The 15,251-nt window shown below is 38.5% G+C and overlaps 1 protein-coding gene across 1 annotated transcript; it reads left to right on the top strand.

Moving 5' to 3' along the window:
- The first annotated feature begins 4,551 nt into the window (after positions 1-4,551).
- On the top strand, positions 4,552-12,459 carry LOC141015959 (uncharacterized). Its single transcript, XM_073490186.1, has 8 exons — positions 4,552-4,605; positions 6,767-6,805; positions 7,785-8,009; positions 8,118-8,396; positions 10,241-10,519; positions 10,656-10,886; positions 11,636-11,746; positions 11,822-12,459. The coding sequence occupies exons 1-8, from the start codon at positions 4,572-4,574 to the stop codon at positions 12,457-12,459; spliced, it is 1,836 nt and encodes a 611-aa protein (XP_073346287.1). The 5' UTR covers positions 4,552-4,571.
- The last annotated feature ends 2,792 nt before the right edge of the window (positions 12,460-15,251 follow it).

Raw genomic sequence — 15,251 nt, 5'->3', positions numbered from 1 at the left:
GGTGTTGTTCTCCAGCAGTCCTGTTCTGAAGATGCTATGGTTTTTGACAGGCTCAAGGCATGACTGCATCATTATCTGTGTCCCACTTGGTAAATGTTTGGGATCTACACTTGGCACATGTTGTTGTCACATGGTAAACTGGTTATGACACCTGCTGCAAGGACTTCAAGAGGTGGAAAGAAAACTTAAAACAACAACTCCACACTATGAACGTCCGGTAGCTTGGTGGTTGAGATAGATTCGATATAACCACAACAGTTCACAATGGGGAATTTTGTTGTATGTCAGCTCTACACCCCATATTTCCTGTCTACGTCTAGACTCAAACTGTCAGGGTAAAATGCCAAAAAACTTTAAAACTCAAAAGAAAAAGTTGCAGAACAGAGGTAACCAACAACTTACCTCGGAAATAATGCATTAAGTACCCTTAAGGTTGGATATGTGTGACGATACCAAGTAACCTTATATAATAATTTTGTGTCAGTGAATTTCATTTACGCAGCTAGAGTGCTTGAGTGAAAAACTGCCCTTATGCTTGTTTTATGCTTTTAGAGCCCATCAAAGAGAAGGATGGAGGACAGAGGAAGGCGAGCTTGGTTATAATACATTAATGCACACAATAGTGCTCTCTGTTAAGAGATGTAGATGAATCCTGACAAATTCAGCCTCTCAAGGACGACATGACACCTGCATTGTAACCTTTGATAAGAGCTCCAGTGGGTGCTCTCCTTTAATGGTGCACCACTCCACGGTTTATATTCACCCCACTTTCATCCTACCTTGGCGCTTCCACTGCCTTTGCTACCCAATGTCCTTATTACCAGAAACTAGCTTTCCTCCTGCTTTCTGTGTTAACACCTCTCATGCCAAAGGCAAGGAGAGAAAAGTGGGTCACAGGCAGATGGATGGAGCATACAGTAGTAAGAAAATGCTGGCTAGGTTTTATTTTATGTTTTTTTTTTCCCTGTGTGTTTTAGTGAGTGCAGTTAGTTTGCTTTGGGTGAGGTAGAGTTAGGCTGAAAAGAAAACAAAAGCAGAAGAAGAGACAGAAGGAGAGGGCAGGATGAGACAGAAGCTATTGATTTATGAAATCGAAGCTGTGAAGCTGTGAGAAAGTATTGCTTAAAATCACTGGCTTCAAACATAGAATGATATCTTAACACTTTCCGTGCGAGTACTCATTAATATAAATGCGGTTGATATTTTTTGTCAGAGTACTCGCACTGAAAATCTTTTTCAAATAATACATAATAATCACATCTTTAGATTCACTACTACTTGTTACTGCTGCACTCAAACTGAGACTACTCACAGCACTAAATACAGTTGCACCTGCTCACTGTACACACTACACCTACTGTACACTGACACAGTCAGGGAAATATGGGCTCAAACCTGCTTTAAGGCCTCATTCATGCATTATTGACTCAAGGAAAGCCGATGCAGTGCTGGACTCTGGTGGCCATTTCAAGTAAGTAAAACAGAGATCTCAAACATTCTTTTACATGTGAGCATTAAAAAATAAGTTTCAGAATGATTTTGAATGTCTCATGAATGTGACACCCATTTCTATTTGCATTTTTAAAAGCAGTTCTTATGACATACAAAAATCCCCAATATGTGTGTTTCAACATTCACACTGGTTTGATCTGGTTTTCTCTTCCTCTTAGAAAAGTTCAACTCTGAGAATCATGGAAATACATCTGTAAGAAAAGCAAATAAAACTGAAGATAAAGCAAAGGATGTGTTACAATTTGTGTGGGTGATCGTTGAAACCAAAAGCGAGGACCAAAGGCTGGGGGAAGGTTTAAAGGATTTAACGAATGGAATGACGAGGAAAAGGTACATGTTAGTCTCAGAAAAAACAAGGCAAAAAGGTTGCTAGAGGTAACTTGAAGAGTGAAGCCATCAATACCTCAGACTCAGACACATAGACACAGCAAAAACACATAGAAACAATAACATGGAGTCCATAAGCATGACAGGGTGAGAAATTGTGTTGCTACTAGGGGTGTGCAATATGACGATATTAGATCGTGAAGGATTAGAATGTGTAGACGATCTGCCAAAGTGCAGAGATCGTAGGGATCGTCTAGGGCACATTGTAAAAATTGCAGTTCTATGCTGATGCACCGACGCACCAAACGTATTACGTCGTCAACCTGACCGACCAATCATAGCGAATTACGGGCAGTGACGCGCTTTCTTACCCGCCTCCTTGTTTGCGTGTGTAGCGGTAGCCGCATGGAGAGCCATGGCTGAAAGCCAAACGGAGGAGTTGGTCGCTTTTTTTAAAGAAAAAAAAAAAAACAGCGTTTCACCATCTCTCATCTCTGCCAGTTAGCCCTTCCACCTGCCGCCTCTCTCGGGTGCGCACGCACGCGCACACACACACACACACACACACACACACACACACGGGCGCATGGATAGGTTACGCTTGGCCGCTAATAAACGGTAAATGCGCTAATTGTACACTGTTCAAATTACCGCGACCCCCCCACCCCCCCTTCGGATAGTCCGACCACTGACGGCTTATTTGACCCTTTTCAATAAGCTATTTAGTGTTTTGATATACTTAAATCCTGTTAAAATGACTGTGTTGAATAAAACAGACAGTAATGTCTTCACTGATATTTTACTTTCATGTTTATTGAAAGCTACCTTTTTATGTTGCAAGAGTGCACTTTATCAGAGTGTTGTTGTTTACCTTTTAGTATGTTTACGTTGTTTGCACATGTTGGCAAAACTGCAACTATTTAAATTAAATTTTTTAATTTAAATCTGTTCAGAAAGGTTCTTTGGCCTAAATTGTCTGTTTTTCTTTTTTTGATATAACATCGTGATAAAATCGAAATCATGATTTTATTTTTAAAAAATTGTGATATGATATTTTTGCCATATCACCCCTAGTTGCTACATAAGTGTTACTAACGACAGTAAGTCTACAACTACTGCAATAGTTGCACAACTGCTACTGCACAAGTGAAACTAACCCCTTGTTTGAATTCTGGGAAACAAACCAGAGAATAAACCCACCACATTTTGGTTTGTAATGTGTCACCTATGAATAACTCATTATGCCTTTTGAGTTGAACAGCTTAGATACAGAGACGTCTGCATACAGTTTTCTTTTGCTTTTGGATGTTTAAGTTACTGAGCGTGTATACAACACCTTTAAGGTGCAGGAGAGGAGTCAGTAACTTACAATGTCATCTCTAAAAAAACGTGTTCTTTGTTTGCACATTGCAGAAAAGCAGAAGTGGTCGAGCAGACATCAGTTGCTTTCTGTTGTTATCCGCAGAAGTAGGCAGTATCTAATTTAACACTTAAAACCCACAGTGTCCTTGGATGACCAGCATATTACGATTGACTACAAAGTGCTGTCCTAAAATGACATGCTATTAAGCTTCTGAGTGATACATCATCATGTTTTGAAACCTGATCTCAGCACATGTGTTATGGACAGGTTGACAACATTGTCATATGTTAAGTGACAAATGTCAGGTTACTTTAGATCAAAACTATATTTATTTTTTTCTTTTCGCCTCAGAGCTTCTATGCCTGTCATTCACACCCTCTCATCCTTTGGTGTCATAGGGTTAGCCAAAATATGAGTCAGTTTCCTCTTTATGGCCCAGAAACTTTTTTCTCTGAAACCAAATAAGACGGTTGACGGTCAATTCTGGTTATTTGTAGCAACTGCAAGACTGGAACTTCTATTAATGCTATTATTAATAAGACTGAACATTTCAAGTACTGTACCTCTTAATGGTTTCCCCAGATGCTCCTAAAAATGCAGCTCGTGTATTGTTTGCATGATCAGATCTATCACATTAACATGTGATGTCATCATACTGCCATCATATTGCATTCAGTTTGCAGTCAGTCACATAAATTAAACAAATAGGTGAGCTGCGAGATGTAAATTATAAAGGTCAGGTGTAAACTTAATAGTTTATTCTTAGATGCCTGATAAGCTGACAATCGGAGGTTGTTCCAAACAAACTGAAGTTTTTCTTATATTATGCCAGTGAACACTTGAACACACCACTAGTTTCGATATGTGTAAGGGGCTCTTGTAAAAGGAGTATGAGGTTCAGCTTAAGCTCTGAAGGACTTCCTTGATCTTACAAATTACCATTATTATTAAAATTATTTATAGGATTCAGTTTAAATTATGGTCGCAGCTGGAGTTTGGCTGTTTGGGAGGCAAGTAAAGCTTTTGTATATATTGCCATTTATAATTGTTATAAAGAACTTATCAACTTATCAAAGGTTAAAAGCTTTCTGAAGCATCTACTTCCAGTTTCTCCCTTTTGTCATGTATTATGGTAAATGTATTTATTTTGAATTCACTGTCATCTCTTTCTTTCTTATTAATGAGCTTGCATGCATTTGTCTCCTTGTACAAGATGACTTTTGGTCAGCTTCTAGGAAAAACACCCTCCCCCCCATTCAACTTCCTCAACATGACTGAATAATCGAAACAGTCACTCTATTAGACTGGTCAGTTCTCAGCACTTTAGTCATAGTGTTGTTTCTCTTGCATGTGTGACACTGGCCAGGCAATGAGGGGTGGAAATCATCTGCTGCTCCTGGCAGGTAAGATAGATCCAAAGAAACATGAACCAGGATTGCTGCTGGGGTTAAAGGTGGTTTTAGGATTGTAAGCTTTTCATTTTTGTGAGTATTATAATATTTATGTCATGTTTTTTAGCAGAAATATATTGAGATTTAAGAGAGATCTTACACAGATGTTTTATGTATTATAGTCAGAAAACTTATACATTATGATTTAAATGTGAGACAATTTAAACATGTATCATAAATAAAATAAATATGAATCTAAAAAAAAGACATAATTTTAAATACAATGAATTTGCAATTTTTCTTGCAGGTGGCTGAAAATGTCCTGGCTTAACTTTTTCATCCTAAATCTAAAAGTCAACATTATGTCCGCCGATTGGTTGAAAAATGTAATTTTAATGAATTAAAAATTAAAGCAAAAATTTCAATTAACTTTTTATATTGCAAAACAATTAAAAGTTCATTATGTGTGCGCATACACAGATGCCCATACATGGAGACAATGGCTTTTGTATACTGCAAGTATACTGTATTTACTGTATTATTCTCTGGATGCTTACGCTAACAATTCAGTTAAATTATTTATTTTTATTTAAAAATGTATCTATGATTTAAAAAATATAATCATATATTGCATCTGTATTAGGGAAAATGTTGAATATCCAAACTGAAAAAAATATATAAATAAAATAATAAAATATTAGATTTTACATTAAGAGTTGTTGAAAGAGTCTTTGCAGACATTTTGTTTAAAATTGAACATAACAAACATGCACACAGACATTCAAACAGGCGCAACCAAAATTAAAGAAATTCAGTACCTCTGAAAAAGATAAACACATGCCAGAAAAAAAAATTGGCATGCAAATGAGACATTTAATGTTTTTAAAATGTTCTCTGCACTTTTATAAATGTTGTATAATCTTTCAAACGCTAATACATTTATTGAATTTTTTTTTTTAATAAAACAACCACACATATAAATACCAAAAAAGAGCTCAGATATTTATCTTATAACATTATTATATTATTTTTTTGTGCCAGTTATATGTATTTGTATATGTGTATGTATATGTGTATGTGTATTTGTATGTATACATAGAATTTCCTGCATTATAAAGTGAATTGTAAAACAATTAATTTTGGAAACGCATACTGTCCGCAGATATACACACGCACAAAGCAGGAAAAGACTTTTATAGCCGAACATATCCAAAACAAACAAAAGTGATGTGGAGTATAATACATACTGTATGAATACTGTTTCAATTGACTATTTCAAACATAATTAATATTTGGTGTTATTATGTAACTTTGGTTCAATGGAATAAAAGACGATATAGTGGGCTTAAAACCCTGTGCAAACATTCTGATTAATTCCTTAATCCAGTAATTAATCAAAATACTACAGATCTGATATGATTTAAAACTTTAAAAAGATATGTAATGTTCAGACTAATGTCTAAAGTCAGTTGTACACCATAGATATACAGAGACCATCCTTGAGCTTCCAAACAAATAACAGTCAGTGTTTTATGATTCTACAGTATATTGATATGCAGTAAAAAAAATTATAGGCAGAAATAAAGAAAAAAAATATGGGGAACATTAGAAAACCCTCATTTGGCAAAAGACTAGAAAAGAAGAGGAAGTGGTGAACTTTTTTCTATTAGTGATCACTTATTCTTATTCTATTCAATCAGGTGCACCACATAAACTATTATTTTTTTTACTTATTATGAGTTCCTTTGTACAGAAGCATCGTGGGACAGTAAAGCAATGTAATTATGCTGTCAATTTCAGGTTGAATAAAAACAACTGTATAGCTTCCATGAGCAGTACTAGGCCCTGTGGCTGAAGAGACAAAATGAAATAGCACCACCTACAGACAATTTAACTTCATTAACAAAAAATAGATAGGAAAAAACAACATCACAGCTCTGGTTACACTGTTTGAGACCAAACTTATATTTTTGAATATATTAATTATTTAATTTCTAAACTACAATTAAAAGTTCAATATGTTTTCACAGATCTGTGATGTCGCACAAAAAGAAGTAGATTTTGCGAATCACCATTTTGATATTCGACCTGATCTGGTACAGACTAATGTAGACTGTGTCATGAAAGACTGTTTGTTTATTGAAGAATAACATTTTTTAAATTTTTGTTTCAGTGTCCGTGCTCCTGGTGAGATGTCAGCAAATACCACAAGGTAATAAGTGCTAAAAAGTTTGCAAAAGCAGTCAGCCCTCCATCTTCCAAATTTAAGTTGTCAGCAGTGGTGGAAGAAGCACCCTTACTTTATTAAAAGTACTAATACAACACTATGAAAATACTCCATTACAAGTAAAAGCACTTCATTGAGAAACCTTACTGAAGTAAATGTATATTTTAGCATCAAAAGTAAAAGTGCCCATTGTGCAGTAAAATGGTCCTTGTCAATGTTTTATTATTATATATGAAGTTTTGGGATAATTATTACTGCAGTAAATATGCATTTTACTGCTGTAGTTGTTTGTGGTTGTGAATTTAACTGCTTTAAATAATGTTGGGTAATTTAATCTATAGCAATGCATTATATTCATAAGATCATCTTATGTTTGTAGCATCACTGTCTTCAAAGTAATCATAAAACGGCCTGTTTCAGCTTTGTGACCCGTTAATCTTAACTTTGTAAATTGGTTGATCTTTGAGTCTCATTCCCAACTCGTCAAATACTGACGCTTTGGGTTGGTAACTGACTCGACATACCAACCCAAAGTGTTAGCATTTCACGAGTTAGGAATGAGACTCAAAAATCAACTCTCCTACAAATAGGAGCTTTAATTTAGCTCAAGAAGTATGACTTTCACAACTCATAAAGGAACACTCCAACCATCAGTTCATCAGAAAAATTCACATTACCAAGTTTGGAGATACGTGGTTTTCACTGGAAAGGAATTCTGCAAAATGTATTCTGAAAAGTAAATAGTAACTAAAGCTGTCAGACAAATGTAGTGGAGTACAAGTATAAAGTTGAATGAAAAAGTAACTCAAATTTATATTTTAGTACAGTACTTGAGTAAACGTACTAAGTTACAACAGCCTTTTGTAGTTTCTTGCGATGACATAAATTGTACCAGGTGTCAGAATGTCTACATAAGAGCTTATTGACTGTTTGTCTTCTTTTCCTTTGTCTCCTGCCTCCTTAGTTTCTATGTCACCCGAATTAAAAGAGATTTTCTCTGGGGACTTATTTTATCTGAGCTGTGACAACAGTGCAAGTGGGAGTACAGTGAAATGGTATTTCAACGGCAATGAGCAAACGGTGACGAAAAAAACCTGGAGGGTAGCATGTGCTACCCCCAACCACGCAGGCTTTTATGAGTGTGAGAGCAATGGGGAAAGAAGTGAGAAGCGCCAAATCGACGTCCATAGTAAGTGTACCACATTAACATGAGTATATTGGAGTTTAAACTCCCAAAAGTGTAAAGGGAAATACACTACATACAAATAATAGTAACATTTATCTTTTTACCATTCAGAATACATTCCCAGAGCCTCACTCACCATCAAGACAGGCCACCCAGTGATGAAGAATGGAAGTTCAGTTGTCCTGCAGCTCCACAACGACGACGGTCTGGGGGAATGGAATTGCTGGGTCTACAGGGGAGAGCAGCAGAAGAAGATTGTGTTGAAGAAGAAGCATGACACTGTGAGCCTGGACTTTCAACCCAAGAGGCTGGAAGTTCCTGAGACCATTTTCTGGTGTACTGACAGTGCTCTAAAACTTAGAAGTAACCAAATCACAGTCTGGACCTCAGGTAGGCCTGCTCTTATCTTACAGTTTTTGCCGAATGCTTACACACATGTAGCAGACTTTGGCTCACTGTGTCATAACTTAACACACAGGCTGAGTAAGACACAGCACATGAAGATAAACTCCTAACTTATATGGCAAAATGAAACTCTTGAAACAAAACCTAACAATCCCATTTCAAAACTGTTTTTAGCATCAAAACGTTAAACACATGCACCTTTGAATTACTCTTTCCTAGCAGCAACAACACACAGATGTGCTTTATGCAAAACACAGCTGTATTCAGTACTTTGGATGGTTTTTGACTTTAAAAGACTCATACAGATTTTTTTTTTGTGAAAGATTGATCCACTACAGTTGATCTAGACACATGAAAACAAAATGGAAACGCTTCAGATTTTTTTTGTTTTTCAGGTTTTTGCAAAAGTAAAAAAAAAAGGGGGGGGGGCTGGGGTGTTACTTGCACATAGTCATGACGGAGGTCTTTGACTCTCGCACTGTTCCTCTCGAATGGAACTCTATACAGCTGCTTCAGTGAAATGTTGTGCTTTTTAAGGATGCGGGAGAGCGTAGATATGCTGACAGTGTTGATGTCAGCGAAGGTTATTTGATCTGCGATGACCTGCTCTTTCAATTCACAAAGCCGGATTTCGTTATTTGCTAAAACAATGTTAACTATGGCCACCTCCTGTTCATCACTGAACATAATCTGCCTTCCACCCCGTGCAGGTCGTCTGGCAGTTCTGTAGAAAATGAAACATCATACATTTTGTACTTTAGACCAATAGACCTACAGTAATACAGCAATGTATTGTACTGTGTGTTTGAACAATGTGCAATACTGTAATTTCTTTGGTACAGTTTAGTGTGGAAACTTCAAAACATGCCTGTTTTCCAGTCTGAAAGTTGTAATAATTGAGGCAACTGAGTAGCGACTTAGGTTTGGCTGGACTCTCTGCCCAGCCTCCCTCATTGTAAGGCCATGATTTATTACATGGTCCACCAAAGTGGCCCTCATGTCATCAGATATTTGTCTCCTTCTGTTGCCTGCTCCCCTTCTTCGTCCTCTTCCTCATCCTGCTACTGCTCTTACTCTCCCTCTTCCTCTTTCTGCCTACATGTTTCCAAAGTTGGCACAAAGGAGCTGAGCTCACATCAGGTGTATTTGTAGTGCTATGGCTTAGACTGATTGGTCTACAATTAGATTTTAAATGTTTTCATGTGTGTGAGTCTGTGTGCTTTTCCAATTGTAGTTGTGTTTTGTATTTTAAATAGATGTGTTTTCCCAATGATTGTATGAGATTTCCTTTTTGAACAATGTGTCTTATGTAAAAAACAGTGTGTAGTGTTTTGCAAGAAGTGTGTTGGAGAATTTCAAACACAGTGCAAAGCATATATTATGTTTGCAGGGTTGGTGCTTTTGTTTAGGGCATGGTCACCAAAGTTAGAGGTTGTGATGCTTTGGGCATAGCAACCACTTTTAGTGTTTAAGCATTAGGCAAAAACTGTAATGCTTCTTTTCTGTGATTAATATATGTTTATATTTTTATCAATATCAAGGTATTTGTTCAAAAATATTGTTTTGATGTTTTGAGGAGATTTCAAAATATATAAATAAAAATATAAATACATATTGTGTATTGTCATATAGCCTAAAAACATGGCAATATCATTTTAAGGCCATATCGCCCAGCCCTACTTCTAGCTCCGTTTTTGTTCTCCGCCAACTCCTGAGGGAAATATCTGGCTCTTTAGCTGTTAAATGCTCCACTACGTTCACCAGCTGGTTTTATTTTTATTCATTTAAATTATGGAGATAAAACAAATACAATCTTCATCTTCTTTCAGACAAGGAGGTATTGCTGGAAATGAATCATCTGCCTGCTGTAGCTGGGGATAGTCTGACTCTGAGGTGCCTTGCTTGGGGCACAGATCGGATCACCCGCGCAACTTTCTACAAAAATGATACAATAATTCAGGAAAGTATCGTTCCTACTTATACTATCCCAACTGTGACAGAATCTGCAAAGGGAAGATATAAGTGTGACGCCACCTTCACATACAAGGATCGCACTGGAGGGCCCCCGTACCATTTGGCCTCTGATAATCAAGAGGTGTTTGTCCAAGGTATGCATATCCAAAACTTTGAGTGCAGTGACTGCTGACTTTTAGTGCCCTCTTTTGTGTGATACTGTATGCTTTACACATGCATTCTTCTCTCCAGCAGACAAATTTAAAAGTCTCCTCATTTGTCCTTTTTCAGTGGCTTCTATGAAGGCGGTTCTTTCTGGAAATGCTGGCTTGTCGTGTTCTTGTCCACTTTGTCCCAGTGCTTCTTCCTATCATTGGTACTACAACGATAATGATGATTATGGTCAGCCATCACACCTTCTAGATTCCAGCCAAGGGTTCATGATGCCAACGAAGAGCGGTACTTATGCCTGCAGAGCTGTGTGGAAGACAGGGATGTCTTTTCTCAGCAACAGTTACGTTTGTAAGTTCCTGCTAATGGACTTTGATATTGTTGAAACTGATGACTGATGAAACACAATCAGTTGTACTTTTTCAGTTTTGTACTTTTCTTTGCTTTTCTTCAGGTCAAATGAGTGTGGAATGGGCATAAGTATCAATATGCAAATCAGGCCATTTCTACATCCGTTTATGGATGATGGGAGTGAAATAAAGCTCATGCATATGCGCACATGCACACTATTGACAGTGATTTATAAAACAGAATCAAGCATACAAACATCTTTATTGATCTAATGAAAAGAATGCGTATACAAATTTCCATCTTTGTTAGTTCACACTGTTTTACTTGTGACTCTACACAGCTGTATGCATCTGGCACCTGGACACACTGTTTGAGTCACAATTTCTTACAGACAAGGGGAAATGGGGTTTGAAAGACAGGGTCTAACAAATAACACTTAAGAGTTGCATTCTGGGAATTGTAGGATCCACTGGTATTTGGATCTTCACCCATCCTGGACACTAAAAGTCATCGGACATCAGACTGCATCTGCTTCATCACTTTTGTGTTTTCAGTTTGACTACATATTATTTGGCCTGTTGGAGCTCTGTTAGATGTCAAATGTTGCTTTGAAAATTCATGTATCGAAGTGCTAATGGCCAGACCTCTATAATAAACTGCCTAAAACTGCCTAACTTGCTAAAATGAATTCAGTTAATATAAACTACATATCACATGGTCACAGGGATTATGTTTCCTCTCTGTTTCAGATAAACCTCCCATCAAAATCATTGTAGTGGTTTTGTTCGTCATGCTGGTGATTCTAGGTGCAGTCATTGCACTTGCAGCTTATCTATGGTACAAGAAGAGAAATGCCACAGGTGAGTAACTACTACTTTTTTCACTGTCCGTAAGCACACTGAAGGTAATTCATAGCACTCATTTTTCTCCTTCAGGACCAATATACGAGGATGTGGCACTGAGGACACGAGACAAAGGTGATGACAAATACGAGGTGCTACATGGTGCCCAAAGGGGCGGCGAGTACGACACCCTTCACCCAGAAGCAACGGGTGGAGAGAGGAAGGGTGAATATGAACCGCTGAAGAAAGAGGAGATGAAAGAGGGGGTATACCACACCCTGGGAGAGGCAGGGGCAGCAGGAGGAGCAGGGGGATATGAAGCACTGAGGAAAGAGGGAATGAAGGAGGGCGTATACAATACCCTGGGAGAGGAGGGGGCAGCAGGAGGAGCAGGGGGATATGAAGCACTGAGGAAAGAGGGAATGAAGGAGGGAGTATACAATACCCTGGGAGAGGAGGGGGCAGCAGGAGGAGCAGGGGGATATGAAGCACTGAAAAAAGAGGGAATGAAGGAGGGAGTATACAATACCCTGGGAGAGGAGGGGGCAGCAGGAGGAGCAGGGGGATATGAAGCACTGAAGAAAGAGGGAATGAAGGGGGGAGAATATCACACCCTGGGAGGGGAAGGGGCAGGTGGAGGAGCAGGGGGATATGAAGCACTGAGGAAAGAGGGAATGAAGGAGGGAGTATATCACACCCTGGGAGCAAAGGGGGGAGCAGGAGGTGAGTGATATGAATTAGTGGGGAAGGATGAGGAATATGAGATAGTGGAAGAAAAGAAGTAGACTAAGGACCTGTTCACATGTACACAGCTATTTCTCAAAAAAAAAAAAAGCTTTTCTATGCCTCTTCGTACACACATAAGGAGATTGAGTGCTTGATCCATGAAAATCTGCTTTCAGTGATGGGACAAGGGCGAGCACATTCACTCTTTCCCAGAAAAACTATTTTGCTTATGTTGTATCATATCATATCAAATCATGTAGCATTATTCGTATAGAGATGGAGAATAGTCTCCGGATTTGTTATTTTTTTTGTTAAATGTATTTGCCTTACCAACATCTTGTTCTGTTATATTTTTGCACTTAAGAAACGGTATTGCATATTGCATAGTTTCTAGTTTAGTATTTAGATGTAAAAGCACTTTAGATATCAGCTTAATTTGTAGTGAAACTTCTTTCCTGTTTTTTTTATCTATGCTGAAATAAAGCTATTTCGATTACCTCTGGTTTGTTTCTTTGTTTTATTATTAAAATCACTTATCACAAAATGTATGTCTAGCTAGAAGAGATTAACTTCCATAAGGCTAAAGAGTGGAATCCATGCATGTGCTATACTGCATCTTCTTGTGTAACATTATCAGTACTGGACAATATTTTTCTCTACAAAGTTTTAAAAGGCAGTGGTGTTATATACAAGGAATACATACCTTTGAATGGAGCAGTAATGGTGTTTGTTGTGTTTCCGTGTGAGCCTGTGGTTCCTTGAGTGTTGTAGGCTGCTGTGTTTTTAGCCTCGTTTGCTAGCGGGCTTATTAGCCTTTAGCATAACTTTACCCGTCAGTCCTCACCGCACTTTCTGCTAGTTCTGCTTTAATTGCTTTAATATTTTAAACAAAGGAGTTTGTCTAAAGTGGGAAGATGTTTTACAGTCACGGAGACAATCAGTGCCTTAAAGGGAGACACGCTGACACCCTGACCCTGGACTCATTTAAGGCACAACCATCACGAGTGACATAACATCGTTTTCAAACCGTCAAAAGATAACGTTGATATGACGTTACAAGATGGCGACCCCCATCCGACCTGATGCTGGCCAGGACGTGCTTGACTGAAAAACAGAAAAGAAGTGGCTACCATGGAAAAGATATTTCACAATCCATACAAAGGTGAGTTTTATACTTTCCTGGAGTATTATAACTCTCAAAATGAGTAAATGACTAAAGTCTTTGTGGGAATATCTGCCATAATTATTATAATAGCTATTTATTAACAACATTTAACTATTAAAGCTTTATAAAGAAAAGGAGTGTACAGTCAAACCATGACAGAAGAGCCAAGATGGAGTCCTGGGAGTATTTTACATGTGAGAAATAACAAAACACACTTCACATAAAAAAGAAAAGGAAAAAAAGCACACTAATAAATGAACCACACCCATGACTGAAGGCCACCAACAGCCGCAGCACTGGAAACTAAGGGTGACAGGAGTGAAAACACTGTTCTATATAAAATGCCTTTTTTTCCCCCTGCCTCACAAAAACAAGCACCTTCACACCTTGTGTCCCATGAGCGCACTTTGCTGTTACATGGACTGCACAACAAGCCTGACTGATTTTTCATCTTTCATGACACGCAAGCCCAGGGTAGTTCTCTGTTGCAGGGCTCCAGACTAACTTTACACTGGTTGCACTTTTAATTACATTTTTTAACTGATTATGTAAACAATTGTTAAAGGTGCAGAAATAAAGGTGCAGATAAATGTTTTTCTTCATTTAAATCACAGCATAAGCAATTTGTTTTTAACCTGGCCTGCTGATTTTTGGGCGCATGTGCGACAAAAATAGTTGTACCCTGGAGCCCTGTGTTGGGCCAGCGGCAGGCTCATTGGATTTCGCGAGGGTTATGTGACAATGGGTAGCACCTCTCAGGAGGTTCTCAGGTTCTGCTCCACTAGGACCACTGCCTTGTCGGCTGCCCTGTTATATCAGTCGATGTCATTTGCTTGGCCATGTCCTGGTCTTCCACATCCACTTGTGTGCAGTCGTATCTCAGGGACATGACGTCTGACTGTGACTCACTCAGTGCTTGGTGCAATGTGAGGCACTCTCTGAATTAGACTGATGCCTTTTGGTCATGCAGTGCGGCTTGGTTGTGGGAACCGTACGCCAGCGGTGCTCCATGGCCTGACTACTTGAAGTCTTTCACCACCTCAGTGGTTGAGTCTGGAATATTTGTGACCATATTTAGGCCCAGCTGGAAGTACTTCACATGTCTTTGACTCAGACATGGCCAAAGGCAAAGCCTGTTAGAGGCCATAAAACAAATGAAATCGAAATAGTTACCTGAATGTAACTCCAGCTCTAAGAGTAAATGTGTATCCCTCTTAACTAGAGGCAGGTGCACTGGTGCTTTATATAGTGTGGTTTCTACTATTCTTAGATCGGGTGGTGACTGCAATGATCTCTCTCAAGGTACCGAGATGGAGCCACAAAGAGTAAATGAAAGCAAAAGCAAAGTCTGTTAGACGGCGGCACGTTACTTATAGAACTGAAGTTAAATCCAGGTAGCTACTATTTCCCCCACTGGCAGATGGATGCAGGATAATCCGAGTGATTTCAGAGACCAAAGCAGGACAGCGAGGGTGAAGCCCTCAGTGCTTTTTTTCTGGCTGAGGAAAACTGGCAAGTCCTGTGCTCTGGTGCCATAAAAATCTATTTTTTCTTCTTCATTTCCATGTTCTTATACTTTACCCTGTTGATCAATATGCTGTCTACAGAGGAGTACAGCATTAGGGGTAACAT

The sequence above is a fragment of the Pagrus major genome, chromosome 20 (assembly GCF_040436345.1).
Source record: "Pagrus major chromosome 20, Pma_NU_1.0".
Classification (NCBI taxonomy): domain Eukaryota; kingdom Metazoa; phylum Chordata; class Actinopteri; order Spariformes; family Sparidae; genus Pagrus; species Pagrus major.
The sequence above is the reverse complement of the archived record's forward strand: the minus strand, read 5'-3'. Positions and strand labels throughout refer to the sequence as shown.

What these genes read in the sequence shown, in the direction of transcription:
- LOC141015959 (XM_073490186.1), top strand. Translation starts at nt 4,572, where the DNA reads ATGAGGGGTGGAAATCATCTGCTGCTCCTGGCAG. An exon ending in GCGCCAAATCGACGTCCATA is followed by an intron (nt 8,010 to 8,117) that starts GTAAGTGTACCA and finishes TTTACCATTCAG; the next exon opens with AATACATTCCCAGAGCCTCA. An exon ending in AATCACAGTCTGGACCTCAG is followed by an intron (nt 8,397 to 10,240) that starts GTAGGCCTGCTC and finishes ATCTTCTTTCAG; the next exon opens with ACAAGGAGGTATTGCTGGAA.